Consider the following 16,897-nt stretch of genomic DNA (forward strand, 5'->3'; position numbering starts at 1 on the left):
GATGAGTTGCAGAAGCTGCTGAGGGAGAAGGTGAATCGAGTCAGTTTGCAGAAGTGAAGGCCATTCAGCTGGCTTTAGACATTGCTGAACGAGAAAAATGGCCAGTTCTCTATCTCTACACCGATTCATGGATGGTAGCAAATGCCCTGTGGGGATGGTTACAGCAATGGAAGCAAAACAACTGGAAGCGTAGGGGCAAACCCATCTGGGCTGCTGCATTGTGGCAAGATATTGCTGCTCGGGTAGAGAACCTGGCTGTGAAAGTACGTCACGTAGATGCTCATGTGCCCAAGAATCGGGCTACTGAAGAACATCAGAACAACCAGCAGGTGGATCAGGCTGCTAAGATTGAAGTAGCTCAGGTGGTTCTGGATTGGCAGCATAAAGGTGAATTATTTATAGCCCGATGGGCCCATGACACCTCAGGCCATCAAGGTAGAGATGCAACATACAGATGGGCTCGTGATCGAGGGGTGGACCTGACCATGGACACTATAGCACAGGTTATTCATGACTGTGAAACATGTGCTGCAATCAAGCAAGCCAAACGGTCAAAGCCTCTTTGGTATGGAGGACGATGGCTGAAATATAAATATGGAGAGGCCTGGCAGATTGATTACATCACACTCCCTCAAACTCACAATGGCAAGCGCCACGTACTTACAATGGTGGAAGCAACCACCGGATGGCTGGAAACATATCCTGTGCCTCATGCCACCGCCCGGAACACTATCCTGGGCCTTGAAAAGCAAGTCCTATGGCGACATGGCACCCCAGAAAGAATAGAGTCAGACGATGGAACTCATTTCCGAAACAACCTTATAGGCACTTGGGCCAAAGAACATGGTATTGAGTGGGTGTATCACATCCCCTATCATGCACCAGCCTCCGGGAAAGTTGAACGATACAACGGACTGTTAAAGACTACATTGAAAGCAATGGGCGCTGGGACATTCAAAAACTGGGATACGCATTTGGCAAAGGCCACCTGGCTAGTCAATACTAGGGGATCTGCCAACCGAGCTGGACCTGCCCAATCAAACCTGTTACGTACTGTAGATGGGGATAAAGTTCCTGTAGTGCATGTAAGAAATATGCTGGGTAAAACAGTCTTGGCTACTCCTGCCTCAGGAAAAGGCAAACCCATTCGTGGAATTGTTTTCGCTCAGGGACCTGGATACACTTGGTGGGTGATGCAAAAGAACGGAGAGGTCCGGTGTGTACCTCAAGGAGATTTAATACTGGGTGAGAATAGCCCATGAACTGAATTGTACCATGTTAATTACTATATAATACTGTATGTTACCACTACCATGACTACTATAGGTGACTAATTAGAATGTATGGAAAAGAGTGTAACCTGAGCATGACATAAATGGTATGGAATAAGGGGTGGATAGATGTCCTGGTTTCAGTTAGAACAGAATTAATTTTCTTCCTAGTAGCTGGTGGAATGCTGTGTTTGGGCTTAGGATGAGAAGAGTGCTGATAACACCCTGATGTTTTAATTGTTGCAGAGCAGTGCTTATACCAAGCCAAGGACATCTCAGCCTTTTGCTCTGTCCTGCCAACAGGCAGGCTGGGGGTGCAGTAAGAGCTGGGAGGGGACAGACCCAGGACAGGTGACCCGAACTAGCCAAAGGGGTATTCCATACCATCTGACGTCATGCTAAACAATATATAGGGGTGGCTAGCCGGGGGGAGGGGGCCGGACTGCTCGGGGTTAAGCTGGGCATCGGTCAGCGGGTGATGAGCAATTGCATTGTGCATCACTTGTTTGTACGTAGTAGTAGTACTATTATCATCATTGTATTATTATTATTATTATTATTATTATTATTATTTTCCTGTCTTATTAAACTGTCTTTATCTCAACTCACGGGCTTCACTTTCCATTTCTCTCCCCCGCCCCAGAGAGGGAGGGGGGAGGGTAAGCGAACGGCTGCGTGGTGTTTAGCTGCCAGCCGGGTTAAACCACGACACCCGAGAAAATAACATAAGAACCTTTTTTTTAAACCCATATAAAATTGTGATTTGTTTTCCAGGAGCTGGATCACGCCGACAGGCTGAACTGAATGGTAACGCAAGCCCCAATCGACCCTGAAAGCGGGCCCAACCCCTTGATTGAAGGCCTATTATGATCTGTGAGGAATGTTTTAACAATGCGTGTCAATGGAGAGCTTGAAGGAAAATGTATTCGTATGTTCTTTCCTTGAAGTCTCTGATACCTGGGGGTCTCAGAACAACTGCTAACTGTTCTGGCTTCTGAACGGGACACTATGCAAGCCCCTGATATCTGGCCAGGAGATTAAGGAGAAGGGAAAAGCTGAAGGACGGCTAAAAGACAAAGCTCGCAGGGAACGCTGTGCAAGCTTTTGACATGCAGCCAAGGAGTACAAAGAAGAAGGACAAGAAAAAAAAAGCCGGAGGGGAAGACTATGAGCCTTCATCATGGAAGACCCCCAGAGGGACCACCAGAGACTGATACGCATGCTCCAGTAGGAGGGTTCAGATTCCGGAACTAATTATAATAACTCCGTTGTGTTTTTTTTTTTTTAGAAATAGTAATGAATATGTATTAGTCTAGGAGCATAAAAAATCAGCATCTTGATGTAACGGGTGTGCGACTAGGTGGAGCGGAGACTCCCGGCGCACCCAGCGCCGTTTGCTTACCTCTATTCTTTTAATAAATTGTAAACTTTGATTATAGTCCTCTTTTGGGACTGAGCTATTTATAACAACTTGGGGGCTCGTCCGGGATGGTTTTGGTTCCTGGATTTTAATCTAGGAGAGGCGCCCCACCATTTGGTGGCTCCTGTCCGGAACCAATGCCATTTGAACCTGAATAAAGGTAAGCAAAGATTTTGTTTTTGTTATGAGCTCCCTTGCCGGCTGCAGCATTGTTTTTGCCCGTAATTCTGCGCGCGAAGATCTGGACGAAGACGACAGAGTCGTAAGTGTTTAAGGCGTATACCGTTCGGTTGGGTGGGATTCGGTTGCCTGCGTGTGTGTAAGAGTGTGACTGAGACGGAACGTAGTTCCGAAGCGAGCGCGGAGGTCTTCTAACCGATAAGCAAATATTGGGACGTTTGCATGCACAAACACATTGGGGTACACAGGTGTTAAGTGACCATTTACTAAAACAATTTGGTTGCATTGTTGTTTTTTGTTTTTTGTTTGTTTGTTTTTAAATAGCAAAGCCAATTACACCACGTTGCTTACCTTGTCAGAAGATAAATAAGAAAGTGTTTCGACAAGCAGCCACGGGAGGGAGAAAAACAGCTTATGGGCCTTCCGAGAGAGTACAAGTTGATTTCACTGAATTGCCCAAGGTAGGGAGGATAAAATATCTATTGGTAATAGTAGATCATTTAACGCAATGGGTAGAAGCTTATCCCGTAGCACGAGCTACGGCACAAATGGTGGCAAAAATTTTATTAGAACACCTGATACCTAGATATGGGATAATACAGTACATTGATTCTGATCAGGGCACACACTTTACTTCTAAAATAATAAGATTATTATGTCAATCATTGGGTATTCAGTGGGAATATTCTAAGTGGTATTGGAATATTCTAAGTGGTATTCTTTATCTGCTAGATTATTTCCTCTGGTGTGGTAATCTAATTAGGTATTCAGTGGGAAAATTCTAAGGAGAATCTCCATCCTTTACTGGATGCGGGGGGGAAACCTTGTTACAAAAGATGAGGAAAAGGTGGAGGTGCTTATGCCTTCTTTGCCTCAGTCTTTAGCGGCAATACCGGTTGTTCTCTGGATACCCAGTACCCTGAGCTGGCAGAAGGGGATGGGGGGCTGAATGTGGCCCTCACTATCCACGAAGAAATGGTTGGTGACCTGGTACGGCACTTGGATGCGCGCAAGTCGATGTGGCCGGATGGGATCCACCCGAGGGTACTGAGAGAACTGGCAGAGGAGCTGGCCAAGGCGCTTACCATCATTTATCAACAGTCCTGGCTATCGGGGGAGGTCCCAGTTGACTGGCGGCTAGCAAATGTGACGCCCATCTACAAGAAGGGCCGTAGGGCAGACCCGGGCAACTATAGGCCTGTCAGTTTGACCTCAGTGCCAGGGAAGCTCATGGAGCAGATTATCTTGAGAGCCATCACGCGGCACTTGCAGGGCAAGCAGGCGATCAGGCCCAGTCAGCATGGGTTTATGAAAGGCAGGTCCTGCTTGACGAGCCTGATCTCCTTCTATGACAAAGTGACGCGCTTGGTGGATGAGGGAAAGGCTGTGCATGTGGTCTACCTTGACTTCAGCAAGGCTTTTGACACAGTTTCCCACAGCATTCTCCTCAAGAAACTGGTTGCTCTTGGCTTGGACTGGCGCACGCTTCGTTGGGTTAGAAACTGGCTGGATAGCCGGGCCCAAAGAGTCGTGGTAAATGGAGTCAAATCCAGTTGGAGGCCGGTTACTAGTGGTGTTCCCCAGGGCTCGGTGCTGGGGCCAGTCCTCTTTAATATCTTCATCGATGATCTGGATGAGGGCATTGAGTGTACCCTCAGTAAGTTCGCAGATGACACCAAGCTAGGCGCGTGTGTCGATCTGCTCGAGGGTAGGAAGGCTCTGCAGGAGGATCTGGATAGGCTGGACCGATGGGCTGAGGTCAACTGCATGAAGTTCAACAAGGCCAAGTGCTGGGTCCTGCATCTGGGGCGCAATAACCCCAAGCAGAGCTACAGGCTGGGAGAGGAATGGTTGGAAAGCTGCCAGGCGGAGAAGGACCTGGGAGTATTGGTTGATAGTTGGCTGGATATGAGCCAGCAGTGTGCTCAGGTGGCCAAGAAGGCCAACGGCATCCTGGCTTGTATAAGAAGCAGTGTGGCCAGCAGGGCTAGGGAAGTGATCGTCCCCCTGTACTCGGCTCTGGTGAGGCCGCACCTCGAGTACTGTGTTCAGTTTTGGGCCCCTCGCTACAAGAAGGACATCGAGGCGCTTGAGCGAGTCCAGAGAAGGGCGACGAAGCTGGTGAGGGGTCTGGAGAACAAGTCCTACGAGGAGCGGCTGAGGGAGCTGGGCTTGTTCAGCCTGGAGAAGAGGAGGCTCAGGGGCGACCTTATCGCTCTCTATAGGTACCTCAAGGGAGGCTGTAGCGAGGTGGGGGTTGGTCTGTTCTCCCATGTGCCTGGTGACAGGTCGAGGGGGAACGGGCTAAAGTTGCGCCAGGGGAGTTTTAGGTTGGATGTTAGGAAGAACTTCTTTACCGAAAGGGTTGTTAGACATTGGAACAGGCTGCCCAGGGAAGTGGTGGAGTCACCATCCCTGGAAGTCTTTAAAAGACGTTTAGATGTAGAGCTTAGGGATATGGTTTAGAGGGGACTGTTAGTGTTAGGTCAGAGGTTGGACGCGATGATCTTGAGGTCTCTTCCAACCTAGAAATTCTGTGATTCTGTGAATATCATACTCCGTGGCACCCACAAAGCTCAGGGAAAGTAGAAAGATTGAATCAAACAATAAAACAACAATTGGCTAAATCAATGATCGAGACACAAATGCCCTGGATGAAATGCTTACCATTGGCACTTCTAAACATAAGAACTAAACCACACAGTGAGACTGGATTATCGCCATATGAAATGTTATATGGTATGCCTTATTCTCAAGGGATGCCTCTAGGCAACAATGTAGTTGAGGGTCGTAGCATCCGGAAATATATAATTACTATTGGAAGGAGATTACAAGAGCTAAGAGAAATTGGAGTGATGGCTCAAACACCACCTTTAGGATTTGCTATTCATAAGATAGAACCAGGAGACAAGGTCTTAATAAAAACCTGGAGGGAAGAATCATTGAACCCCCGATGGGAGGGACCGTACCTTGTTTTACTTACTACTGAAACAGCTGTGAGAACAGCAGAAAGGGGTTGGACCCATGCATCCAGAATAAAAGGACCAGTAACTACCGAAACTTGGAGGGTTGAGTCCGCTCCTGGGGAACTGAAATTAAAGCTAAAGAAGAACTAATGTTCTGGCAATAAGGCTCTGCATAAATTAAGGATGCCAGAAGAAGGGGATGAGCCTGAAGGGAAGAAAGGGAGAAGGCAAGACCGGGGCAGGACTCTCCACTGCGGTGTGTATGGTCTACCGAGGGAGGCAACCCCTACGGGTATTGACTGCCGAGTGAGAGGGCCTCGACCGGACTTCTCCCGCACTAAAGCCAGGTTGTCCCAGGAAAAAGAAACAAACAAGCAAGCAAAGATATGTGTATATAATAAATAAGATTTTTTTTTAACCTATTGTAATTAGTTTCCCAGGAGCTGGATCACCCTCAAAGGCTGAACAGTAACCCAAGCTCAAATAGATCCTGGAAGTGGGCCCAACCCCTTGATTGAAGGCGTTTCTCACACCCCCACGATACCCCCTGGACGACGCAGAAAGATGTTATACTTCCTGGTACTATTTTTACAAGGGCAATTAAGCCATGGGAATAACTTTTTCATTCTGGGGGAGGAAGTGGCCAAGGCTTTTAACCTTAGCAATTGCTGGGTTTGTGGGGGACCAGGGGGAGCTGAAAGTTGGCCCTGGGTAGCTGGCCCGGTTGAACCTAAGCGGTGGGTTAGTAATTTGAGTGAAGTTCATAATGGTACACAATTCTGGAAAGAGGAAGAAGGCCCGTGGCAATTGCACTCGTCAGAGAAAGGTATATACTGTTTAAACAGAACAGGAACAGTAAAGGTGGGAAAAAGCGTTTGTAAATGGGCTCTATCTCCTGGGTATGAATGTACTGATCCTGAATGTGGACCTATAAACTGTACAGCAAGTAAAGGAAATGGAATGCTAGGCATGTCCAGCTGAAAAACGGGACTTGGCTGAAATGCTCATATAAGAAAGTTTTTGGACCTGGATGTGAAGCCATGGCAAGAGCACAATCAAAGGGACAATTCGACGTTCAAATCCTGAGTTGTCAGCGTGATAACACCACTAGGGAGCAGCATGTGGTAAGAGTCTACCGCTGGAGGTGGCAAAATGAGCATGGGACACAAGTGTTCTTTAAACATTTCTGGTCAGCTCGTAATATGACAAGTCGTGAAGGAGAACTTAGTCGTCATTGTGAGTGGGAATCTAGTGCGGGAGCTTGGAGGTGTATATATATATGAGTACTAATGGGGCAAACATTGTAACAGGACCGCTTGGTAACGGAAACACTTTGTATTTTCACGCCCCAAGGAATAAAAGAGAATGGGACGGTCCTTTTCCAAATGGGACGTGGGCTCTAAAGGGACGTTATTGGGTGTGTGGCAAACAGGCCTATAAAAGGCTACCAAAGGACTGGTCAGGAATATGCTATGTGGGGTACATAAGGCCCTTGTTCTTTTTATTGTCACAAATACAAGGAAATCACTTAGGAATAAAATTATATGATGATCTGAATAGAGAAAAACGATCTATTGATGCTTCCTTAGCCGGAGGTAGTGCTCAAAAATGGAGAGAAAATGAATGGCCCCCTGAAAGAATCATACAGTATTATGGACCAGCTACCTGGAACCCGAATGAGGTAATATCTGGAGCCCGAGAACCTATTTATAATTTGAATCGAATAATTAGGTTGCAAGCTGTCCTCAAAATAATAACCAATCAAACAGCGACAGCTTTGGATCTTTTAGCTGACCAGTCCACCCAGATGAGGAATGCTGTTTTTCAACATAGAATGTTGTTCTGCTATTTACTAGCAGAAGTGGGGGGGGGTGGGAAACTAAATGATTCTAATTGTTGCTTACAAATTGACGATAATGGGAAAGTGGTTAAACAGATAACAAAAGAAATTAGAAAATTGGCCCACGTCCCAGCACAAACTTGGAAGGGTATGGATTGGGATTTATTTTCATGGCTGCCTGGTGGACCATGGGTTAAAAGGATGTTATTTTTATTTTTATGTGCTGTAATGATGTTATTATTCATACCTTGTATGATACCTTGCTTTACATTATTGATGCGCCGGATGATAAATAGTACATTTGTAATGACTTCATTAAAAAAGGAAGGGGATATGTCAATTATGCTGCTTAAGAATTGGACCTTCCGAGAACGGACTGATGAAATCCAGTTATTAATGACAAAAGTTGAAAAAGAGACACGAATTGAGGATATTAAAAAGAAGATAAGGGATTGTGAGGAATGTTTTAACAATGCGTGTCAATAGAGAGCTTGAAGGAAAATGTATTCGTATGTTCTTTCCTTGAAGTCTCTGATACCTGGGGGTTTCAGAACAACTGCTAACGGTTATGACTTCTGAATGGGACACTATGCAAGCCCCTGATATCTGGCCAGGAGATTAAGGAGAAGGGAAAAGCTGAAGGACGGCTAAAAGACAAAGCTCGCAGGGAACGCTGTGCAAGCTTTTGACATGCAGCCAAGGAGTACAAAGAAGAAGGACAAAAAAAAAAAGCCGGAGGGGAAGACTATGAGCCTTCATCATGGAAGACCCCCAGAGGGACCACCAGAGACTATTTTGGGACTGAGCTACTTATGACATGATCCAGCTACGTGGGCAGAAGACGGATCCTGGGGCTATAGGACCCCAATATATATGCTTAATAGAATAATTAGGTTACAAGCTGTAATAGAAATAGTTGTAAATAAAACCGGAGATGCACTTGGATTAATTGCAAAGCAAAATACTAAGATGAGGGCTGCTTTGTATCAAAATCGCTTAGCTTTGGATTATTTGCACAAGAAGGAGAAGTCTGTGGAAAATTTAACCTTAGTAATTGCTGTTTTATAGATTGGTGATGAAGGTGTTTCTTCCTAGTAGCTGGTAGAATGCTATGTTTTGGGCTTAGGATGAGAAGAGTGCTGATAACATGCTGATGTTTTAATTGTTGCAGAGCAGTGCTTACACCAAGCCAAGGACAAGCCAAGGACGTTTCAGCTTCTCACTCTGTCCTGCCAGCAAGCAGGCTGGGGGTGCAGCAAGAGCTGGGAGGAGGGCCGGACTGCTCGGGGTTAGGCTGGGCATTGGACAGCGGGTGGTGAGCAATTGCATTGTGCATCATTTGTTTCATACACGTTAAAAAAAACACATACACGTTAAAAAAATAAAGCACAGCTAGAGTTGAAGCTGGCTGTGTCTGTGAGAGAAAATAAAAAGGTTTTTTTTAGATATGTGAATGGAAAAAGGAGAACTAAAGAATACATAGGGCCGCTCCTTGATAGGGAAGGTCTCCTCACAGACAATGACATAGGCAAAGCAGAGACGCTTAACGCCTTCTTTGCCTCTGTCTTCAATGCCGATGATGGGCTTCGGGACCCAGGGTGCCCTGAGCTGGAGGACAGGGACGGTGGGGATGACAAACTCCCAACTGACCCTGAACGTGTGCGGGATTTGCTACTCCACCTGGATCCCTACAAGTCCATGGGTCCGGATGGGATTCATCCCCGGGTGCTGAAAGAGCTGGCGGACGTCATCGCGGAACCTCTTTCAATTATTTTTCAACGATCCTGGGAATTTGGAGAGGTCCCGGTAGACTGGAAGCTGGCAAATGTTGTGCCGATTTTCAAGAAGGGTCAGAAAGAAGACCCTAGCAATTACAGGCCTGTCAGTCTCACGTTGGTGCCTGGTAAAATCATGGAGAAGTTGGTTCTCGAACTTATTGAGGCGCACCTGGGGGACAAAGCAGTCATTGGTCCCAGCCAGCATGGGTTTGTGAAGGGTAGGTCCTGCCTAACTAACCTGATTTCCTTTTATGATAAGATCACCCGTATGGTGGACCAAGGGAAACCAGCTGATGTGATTTTTTTGGACTTCAGCAAGGCTTTTGACACGGTTTCCCATAGGATCCTACTGGACAAAATGTCCACCATACAGCTAAATAAAAACATCATACGATGGGTGAGCAATTGGCTAACGGGCAGGGCCCAAAGGGTTATGGTAAATGGGGCTGCGTCAGGCTGGCGGGCGGTCACCAGTGGGGTCCCTCAAGGCTCCATTTTAGGGTCGGTACTTTTCAATATTTTTATAAACGATCTGGATGTAGGAATAGAAGGTATTTTGAGCAAGTTTGCTGATGACACCAAACTTGGAGGAGTTGTGGACTCAAATGAGGGCGTAAAGGCCTTGCAGAGGGATCTGGACAGGTTGGAGAGCTGGGCGATCACCAACTGCATGAAGTTCAATAAGAGCAAGTGCCGGGTCCTGCACCTGGGACGGGGAAACCCTGGCTGCACGTACAGACTGGGCGATGAGACGCTGGAGAGCAGCCTAGAAGAGAGGGATCTGGGGGTCGTGGTAGACAGCAAGTTGAATATGAGCCAGCAGTGTGCCCTGGCAGCCAGGAGGGCCAACCGTGTCCTGGGGTGCATCAAGCACGGCATCGCTAGTAGGTCAAGGGAGGTGATTGTCCCGCTCTACTCTGCGCTGGTGCGGCCTCACCTCGAGTACTGTGTGCAGTTCTGGGCACCACAGTATAAAAAGGACGTGAAACTGTTGGAGAGTGTCCAGAGGAGGGCTACGAAGATGGTGAAAGGCCTTGAGAGGAAGACGTACGAAGAACGGCTGAGGTCACTGGGCCTGTTCAGCCTGGAGAAGAGGAGGCTGAGAGGAGACCTCATCACAGTCTACAACTTCCTCGTAAGGGGGTGTCGAGAGGCAGGAGACCTTTTCTCCATTAACACCAGTGACAGGACCCGCGGGAACGGGGTTAAGCTGAGGCAGGGGAAATTTAGGCTTGACGTCAGGAGGGGGTTCTTCACAGAGAGGGTGGTTGCACACTGGAACAGGCTCCCCAGGGAAGTGGTCACTGCACCGAGCCTGTCTGAATTTAAGAAGAGATTGGACTGTGCACTTAGTCACATGGTCTGAACTTTTGGGTAGACCTGTGCGGTGTCAAGAGTTGGACTTGATGATCCTTAAGGGTCCCTTCCAACTCAGGATATTCTATGATTCTATGATTCTACGTTATTATTAGTAATACTATTATCATAATGATTGTCTTTATTAATATTGTTATTGTTATTATTTATCTGTCTTTATCTCAACTCACGGGCTTCGCTTTCCCGTTTCCCCGTTTCTCTCCCCATCCCAGAGAGGGAGGGGAGAGGGTGAGCGAACGGCTGTGTGGTGTTTAGCTGCCGGCCGGCTTAAACCACAACAGAAGGAAAAGCTGTAAATGATCTTGTAAAAGAAACGAAGAAAATTGCACGTGCCCCAGTTCAAACTCGCTATGGAATCGATCTAGGAGGATTATCGGGGGGCGGGGGGCGTGCTTTATGGGTGTTGATTGGCTTACTAAAATTGGGATGGTTGTACTGGGGGGATATGTGGAGGATTTTAATAATTCCATGTTTTACCAGCCCAATACACTCGGTTATACAAGGAATGCAAATACCTGCGGTACCTGTTGTGGGAATAGAAACGTTGTTTTTGCAGAGTTCCGCTGTTTAGAGGGAAGGAACTGTGGTACTGAGATATGCTTGCAGTGATAAGAAAGCTTAGCAGGCGACCTCGTAAAATGCAGACAACCAGACTCCTTAGGACAATTAGGTGAAAATGGCGGTGTCAAGTCAGATAAGTGAAGAAACATTACCACATCAGATAGATTGTGAACCTGGATTACCCCCTCAGTGGGGAAACGGGGGAGGGTCCTGTCATCAAAAAGCACATAAACTGTGTTTTGGAACTAGTAGGCGCGCTCTCCTGCTTGTGGGGCGCCCGCCATTGCAATCAATCGCGAGTAAATTACTACTTCACTGAGATCCTCGCCTGAGCCTAAGCTATCGGCTACGGAGTGTTTCTCGCCCTCCCTTCCAACCCAAGCCACGCTATGATTCTATGAGCGGAGCGCCTGTTCTGTGGAGCTCGTTTCCCAGCCGTGCAGGGCCCAGATTCCCTCCGCGGAGCCGCCCAGCCCGTTTTCGGGCGCCCACTTCCTCCCTCCCGGTCGGCTCCCTCCGCGCCCCGAGGGCACGCGACCTCCCTGAGCGCCGATAAGCACCGGGTCGACGGGAGCGGAGCCGCCGAGAGGGCGGGGACAAGGGAAGAGGGCAGGCGAGGCAGCCAATCGAGGCGCGGGGGCGGTCGGCGGCGATCTGTCGGCCCAATGAGCGCCGCGGAGGGCCGGGCCGAGTGCGGGAAGCGAGGGGGCGTTGTACCGAGCGGGCGCCGTCATGGCCGACGGGATTGTTAGGGCGCAGGCCGCCTGGCCCGGTGGCGGCGCTGCCGCTGCTTTCGGAGCTTTCGGAGAGGTCGCCTGCAAGGGCAAGGAGGTCCCCGCCAACGTTCTCCGTGAGGATGAGCGGTCGTGGACGAGGAGGTAGCCGCGGCGTTGTTGTGCGAGTCTTTCCTTCCTTTCCTTTCCCTCGGCCGCTCGCAGGCCCTCTGAAACGAGGGCCCGTCGCGGGTCCCGGGAGTGCGGCAGGGCGGGTGGTGGCCTTGCTGCGGGAGGGAGGGACGGACGGACGGACGGACGGTCGGTCGGTCGGTCGGGGTCTCTCCGGCTCGTGGCGCTCTCTACTGCAGCGCCTCTAAAACGCCGCGCTTCTTCGGTGCCTGCCCCCGGGGTGCCACGGCGCGTACTGGGTCGCCGGCGCAGTCGGTCTCCTTGGGGGTTCGGACTGTATGCATATAGGCAGTGAGCATCGCAGTAGTGACCGCAATCAGTCGTTTCTGCGTAGCAGAAATGCAGGTCTTGATGCGCCTCGTGATAGCGTTCTAGAGACGCCCCGGCTCGGCTGTGCTAGGCTTTGGTTATGGCACCACCCCCACCGCGCACACGAGCGCGCGCTCTCTCCAAAGTGGCTTGTGAAAGGGAAGAATTGCAGCTTTTCCTAGCTTTCTTAAACACCTAGAAACCAGTCAATCCCGCAGGCTGCGAGAGCTTCCCAGCTCTCATTTCCGTGCTGGAGGTGGACCGTGATAAGAGCACGCTGGCAAGGTTCACTGATGCTGGTGCGCCGCAACGTGCTAGGAACTAAGTGAGCAGCTGCTGAGAGTTATGAAAAAATTGCAGATGTTATCTGCAAGGTGTTAACTCTAAGTTAGTGTCCAGCATAACCGTTGTTGCTGTTTTTAAGTTTGAAATGCTAAAGATAGGACAGTTAGGGATTTCCTCTGCTTCTGACGGCAGGGTTTATCTGCAGCGTGGAAAACAGGCCCTTAGTGAAAGGGGCTGCGTTGCCCGCTCTGCGTGCTGACTCGTAGAATGGTTTGGCTTGGAAGGCACCCTTAAAGATCATCTAGCCCAACCCGCCTGCCGCGGTCAGGGACGTGTTTCACTAGATCGGGTTGCTCAAAGCGTTGACGCGTTGCTTGGAACAGCGCTTTCTTAATAGGTCTCGGTAATGTTGCAGCTGCCGCCCGTTTGGAGTATTGGAAGCGTTCAACTGCTCTCCGGAAACCGTGCTTGCGGTAGCGCCCCGCCTTTACGAAAGGGCGCGTTTCCTGTCTCCTTCGTGGTGAAGGCTGCGCGAGGAGTGTGCGTGTGTGTGTGTGTGCGCACGTGCATCTGTTTTGACTCGGCCGTACTGGCTGCAGCAACGTATGTAACCTGAACGCTGTGCTTGATTGGAGAACCAGGCCGTTAACTTGAGTCTGATGAGTGACTTGAGAGCAGACAACCTACTCTGACCGCTCTTAGTGCGACGCGTTTCCTGGAGGACGAATTAGTTGCAGTTTCTCGCTTGGTCTTAACTTGAGGTGGGGGGAGGGGGCGGGGGCTTAGAACCGCTTTTGGAGCGTAGTTGGCTCTAGCGAATGGTCTTGAATTTGCTTAGCTCGCTGTACCGAAGGCCTGTTTTACGGTTGAGCGATGTTATAGGGAGGAGCGTGAGGAAGGCTTATAATTCTCGATTGTCGTGCAGTGAAAGGCGATGGTGAGTAAGAAGTACAAAGCATCTGTGGAATCGAGTCTTATCGGCAGTGTTTCAGTCGCATCTAAAACAAATAAAAATAGCGGAAGTCGCTAACCTGAAGTACTCGGCTGTCTCGCTGCCCCCGTCACCTTGCGCGCTGGATCCTGCTTCTGGCGCCGTATGCAGTTTCTGTCTGCTGGTGATTTGGGGAGTTCCCTCGCAAGTAGTTGCGAGTTGATGGTTTCCTACAGGTCGGTGGTATTCGTGTTTCGAAGGTGATGCCTTGGCCTCGGTCTGGAGGTGTCTGACGTCGGTCCGGCCGTAACGGGCTAATTTGGAACGTTCCTTCCCCTGAGTACGTGGCGTTCTCGAGGACGGAGAGTTAATACGGCCTCAGCCGGATTACTCCAGGTTCTTTGAAGATGCCTTCCTGCCTCTGGCCGAGGCAATATTTGGACATAACCGAAGGACAGTTAGCCATTGTTTGCCGTTTGTGTGTCTTGTGCGTAGAAGGTAGAGAACTTTGCCTATTCAAAGCTCGCTTAAGAAGAATCGCTGTTTTGTCGTGCGCGTTTGGGGCGCCTGATAATCTGCTTCGGTAGGACGAGTTCAGTGGGGCATAGTGATTTGCTTAAGCTGTTGCCTTTCTCTGAAGCCGACTACGTTTTAACTGTTTACTCTTCCTCCAGTGCCTTGCGTTCCGTGATAGTTCGCCTCAGGCTCCAGTGTTTTTTCCTAGTCCTTCCTGAGAAGGCAGTTGTCCGGTTATGTGAAGCAGACGATTCTGGCGGACCCGTGAGTACTGTGGGAGCTTTCTGTTTGCTAGGCTGGCTGTACCTGTAACAGGTTTGTAACTTCCTAGACTCTTTCCCGTCCCCTCTTTTCCTCTGGCTGTTGCAGAGGGGCGCACAGTAGGCTATTTGGGGTTGTCCGATGCTGTAGTCTTTCGCCTCTAGCTTGTAATGAAGTTGAGCTTTTTGACTGAGAGCAGTGATATAAAGCGATGCTCGTCTCCAGCTACGCGCTTGCAGTGCAAAAAGCAGCGTTGTTCCGGCGTGCGGTCTGATGCCCGTTTTCACGGTTTCCGGACAGCGGGGGTGGTGCCTTGACTATGCAGAAGAGGGCTTGGGGTTTGGGCAGGTCAGAGGCGAGGAAAGGGAAAGCTGGTTGAGCGGCGCTTGGGTGTTTGTTTCGCTGTTAGCTATGCAAGTCAAGTTCCAAGGCTCTGTGAGCCCACGCAAGAGAAAAGGCACCGTGAAGCTTTTATTTTCCGCCAGAGTGGCTTACGTTGCCCGAAGCTATGACGGGGGCTTTAAGCCCCAAGACAAATTCAGCTTCTGTGACTGTTTTGTAGTCTGTTACTGTCTAGAGGGTAATTCAAAGAGCGGCGGTTGAATTGTGAAGGATTAGCTAACCGTGTTCTGTGGGTGGTTCTCCGCTCGCGTTCATTCTGTGCGTCGTGGCACAGCACGTTAGGTGACGTTATTTCCTTTTTCCAGCTTCTTGGGCGTTTCGTGGTTGTTGGCAAGAAGTGTGCTGTTAACCTGGACCTGACCAATGGATTCCGGATGGCTGTGAATGCCCACCCTCGGGCCCTTCAGACTATCGTGTACATCTACGTATTCTGGGTGGCGGTCAGTTGGGCCGGCCTCGCGGCTAAGGTTTTTGCACCGCAGGCGTCACTGCACGCGTACGGGTCGCCGCCGAATAGGTTTCATATGTTGCCCATCAGTCTAGCCCCTGTTGAGGTTTGATTTATTATTTTTTTTGGACGGCTGTCTGTGGAGGGTAATAAAGAGCTTTTGAGCAGCATTTGCACAATAAAGATGGAGCATGGGGATATCACCTCTGTCTTGCGTGTCTTACCGATGGAAATAGTTCCGCAAGTTAAAACGGCGTCTCCCTGGAGCGCACGTGTGTAGAATGTTTTGGTCCGTTGACAGTGTCGTGTAGGTGGTGGTTTGCCCATTCATTTGGAACGCGAAGCTAGAAGCGCTCAGCGGTCCTGTGGGTCTCCGTCTTCCTAAGACGATCTAGGATGTGCTGTGTGTTTGAGGCCTTGCTATCTTCCCCCTGCTCCCGAATAAAAGCGTGCCCTTTTATTGCGAAATAGCCGCGTTGAGGACTGGCAGATGTAGAACCAGAGAAGAATAAGGTTGGAAGAAAGCTTCCAGGCATTGTCTGTTGTCTGCCCCTGTCCCGAGGAGGAGGCAGAATAAACTCTACCGGGTGTAATTTCTGACAGGTGCTTGTCAGCCTGTTCTTGACTACCCTAGGAGTTTTGCTACCGCTTTCTTTTCGGTCCTCCTCGTGGGTTTTGCAACTTTGAGAAGGAATTCCTCCCACAGGATGTAGAAGGCTCTGGGATGCTTGAGTCGGCTTCTGATAAGTTCGAGACTCGGCTGCCGTTCTCTTTATTTTTTTTTTGTGTTTATTTTTAGTGTCTTTTTTTTTTTTTTCCCTAAACGAAGTCCGTTGTTCAGTAACTAGAAGAAGGATTAGCTAAAGGCACCATAAGGCTTTTAAATGCGATCACCTCTCGTGCTTTGTTAGACCTCTGGCTTCGCTCTGCTCCTTGTTTAATCGTGATTACATTCAAGGCTTACTGGAGCGTGGGAACGTTAAAATGCTATTAAATACTCTTAGTGTTTGAAACTTGCTAAATGAAATGATTTTTGTGACTCCGTTCCTCATAAAGAAACTTGATTCGTTAGCCAACCACTAGAACAGGCTGCCCAGAGCTGCATCCAGCCTGGCCTTGAACGACCCCAGGGATGAGGCATCCACGACCTCCCTGGGCAACCCATTCCAGTGCCTCACCACCCTCTGAGTGAAAAACTTTCTCCTAATATCTAACCTAAATCTCCCCTGTCTTAGTTTAAAACCATTCCCCCTTGTCCTATATGATCCTTCCTTGATAATAATGATTATTATTATTAATTAAACAATTTAACTAAAGGGGAAAAGAAAGGGGGAAAGGGAAAAAAGGAAAAAACCAAAACAAATAAAGGCTACGTGGAAGTAGTGCAGAGGAAAGAAATTAGTCTCTACTTCCCACAAATGAGCGATGCTTGACCACGTCCTCGAAG

General features: G+C 49.0%; 1 protein-coding gene and 1 long non-coding RNA gene across 2 annotated transcripts in view; both read left to right on the forward strand.

The window, feature by feature from the left end:
- Nucleotides 1-3,161, forward strand: part of LOC311426378 — a 37,387-nt gene extending 34,226 nt beyond the window's left edge. The window contains exon 4 of the long non-coding RNA XR_014686686.1: nt 2,219-3,161. This is a non-coding gene — a long non-coding RNA (uncharacterized lncRNA). The remainder of the gene's footprint in view (nt 1-2,218) is intronic.
- An 8,913-nt stretch (nt 3,162-12,074) lies between these two features.
- On the forward strand, nt 12,075-15,653 carry LOC311426354 (adenosine 5'-monophosphoramidase HINT1-like). Its single transcript, XM_084502811.1, has 3 exons — nt 12,075-12,271; nt 14,498-14,603; nt 15,308-15,653. The coding sequence occupies exons 1-3, from the start codon at nt 12,126-12,128 to the stop codon at nt 15,560-15,562; spliced, it is 507 nt and encodes a 168-aa protein (XP_084358937.1). The 5' UTR covers nt 12,075-12,125; the 3' UTR covers nt 15,563-15,653.
- Nucleotides 15,654-16,897: the final 1,244 nt, after the last annotated feature.

Source organism: Aythya ferina (assembly GCF_964211825.1).
Source record: "Aythya ferina genome assembly, chromosome: W".
NCBI lineage: Eukaryota > Metazoa > Chordata > Aves > Anseriformes > Anatidae > Aythya > Aythya ferina.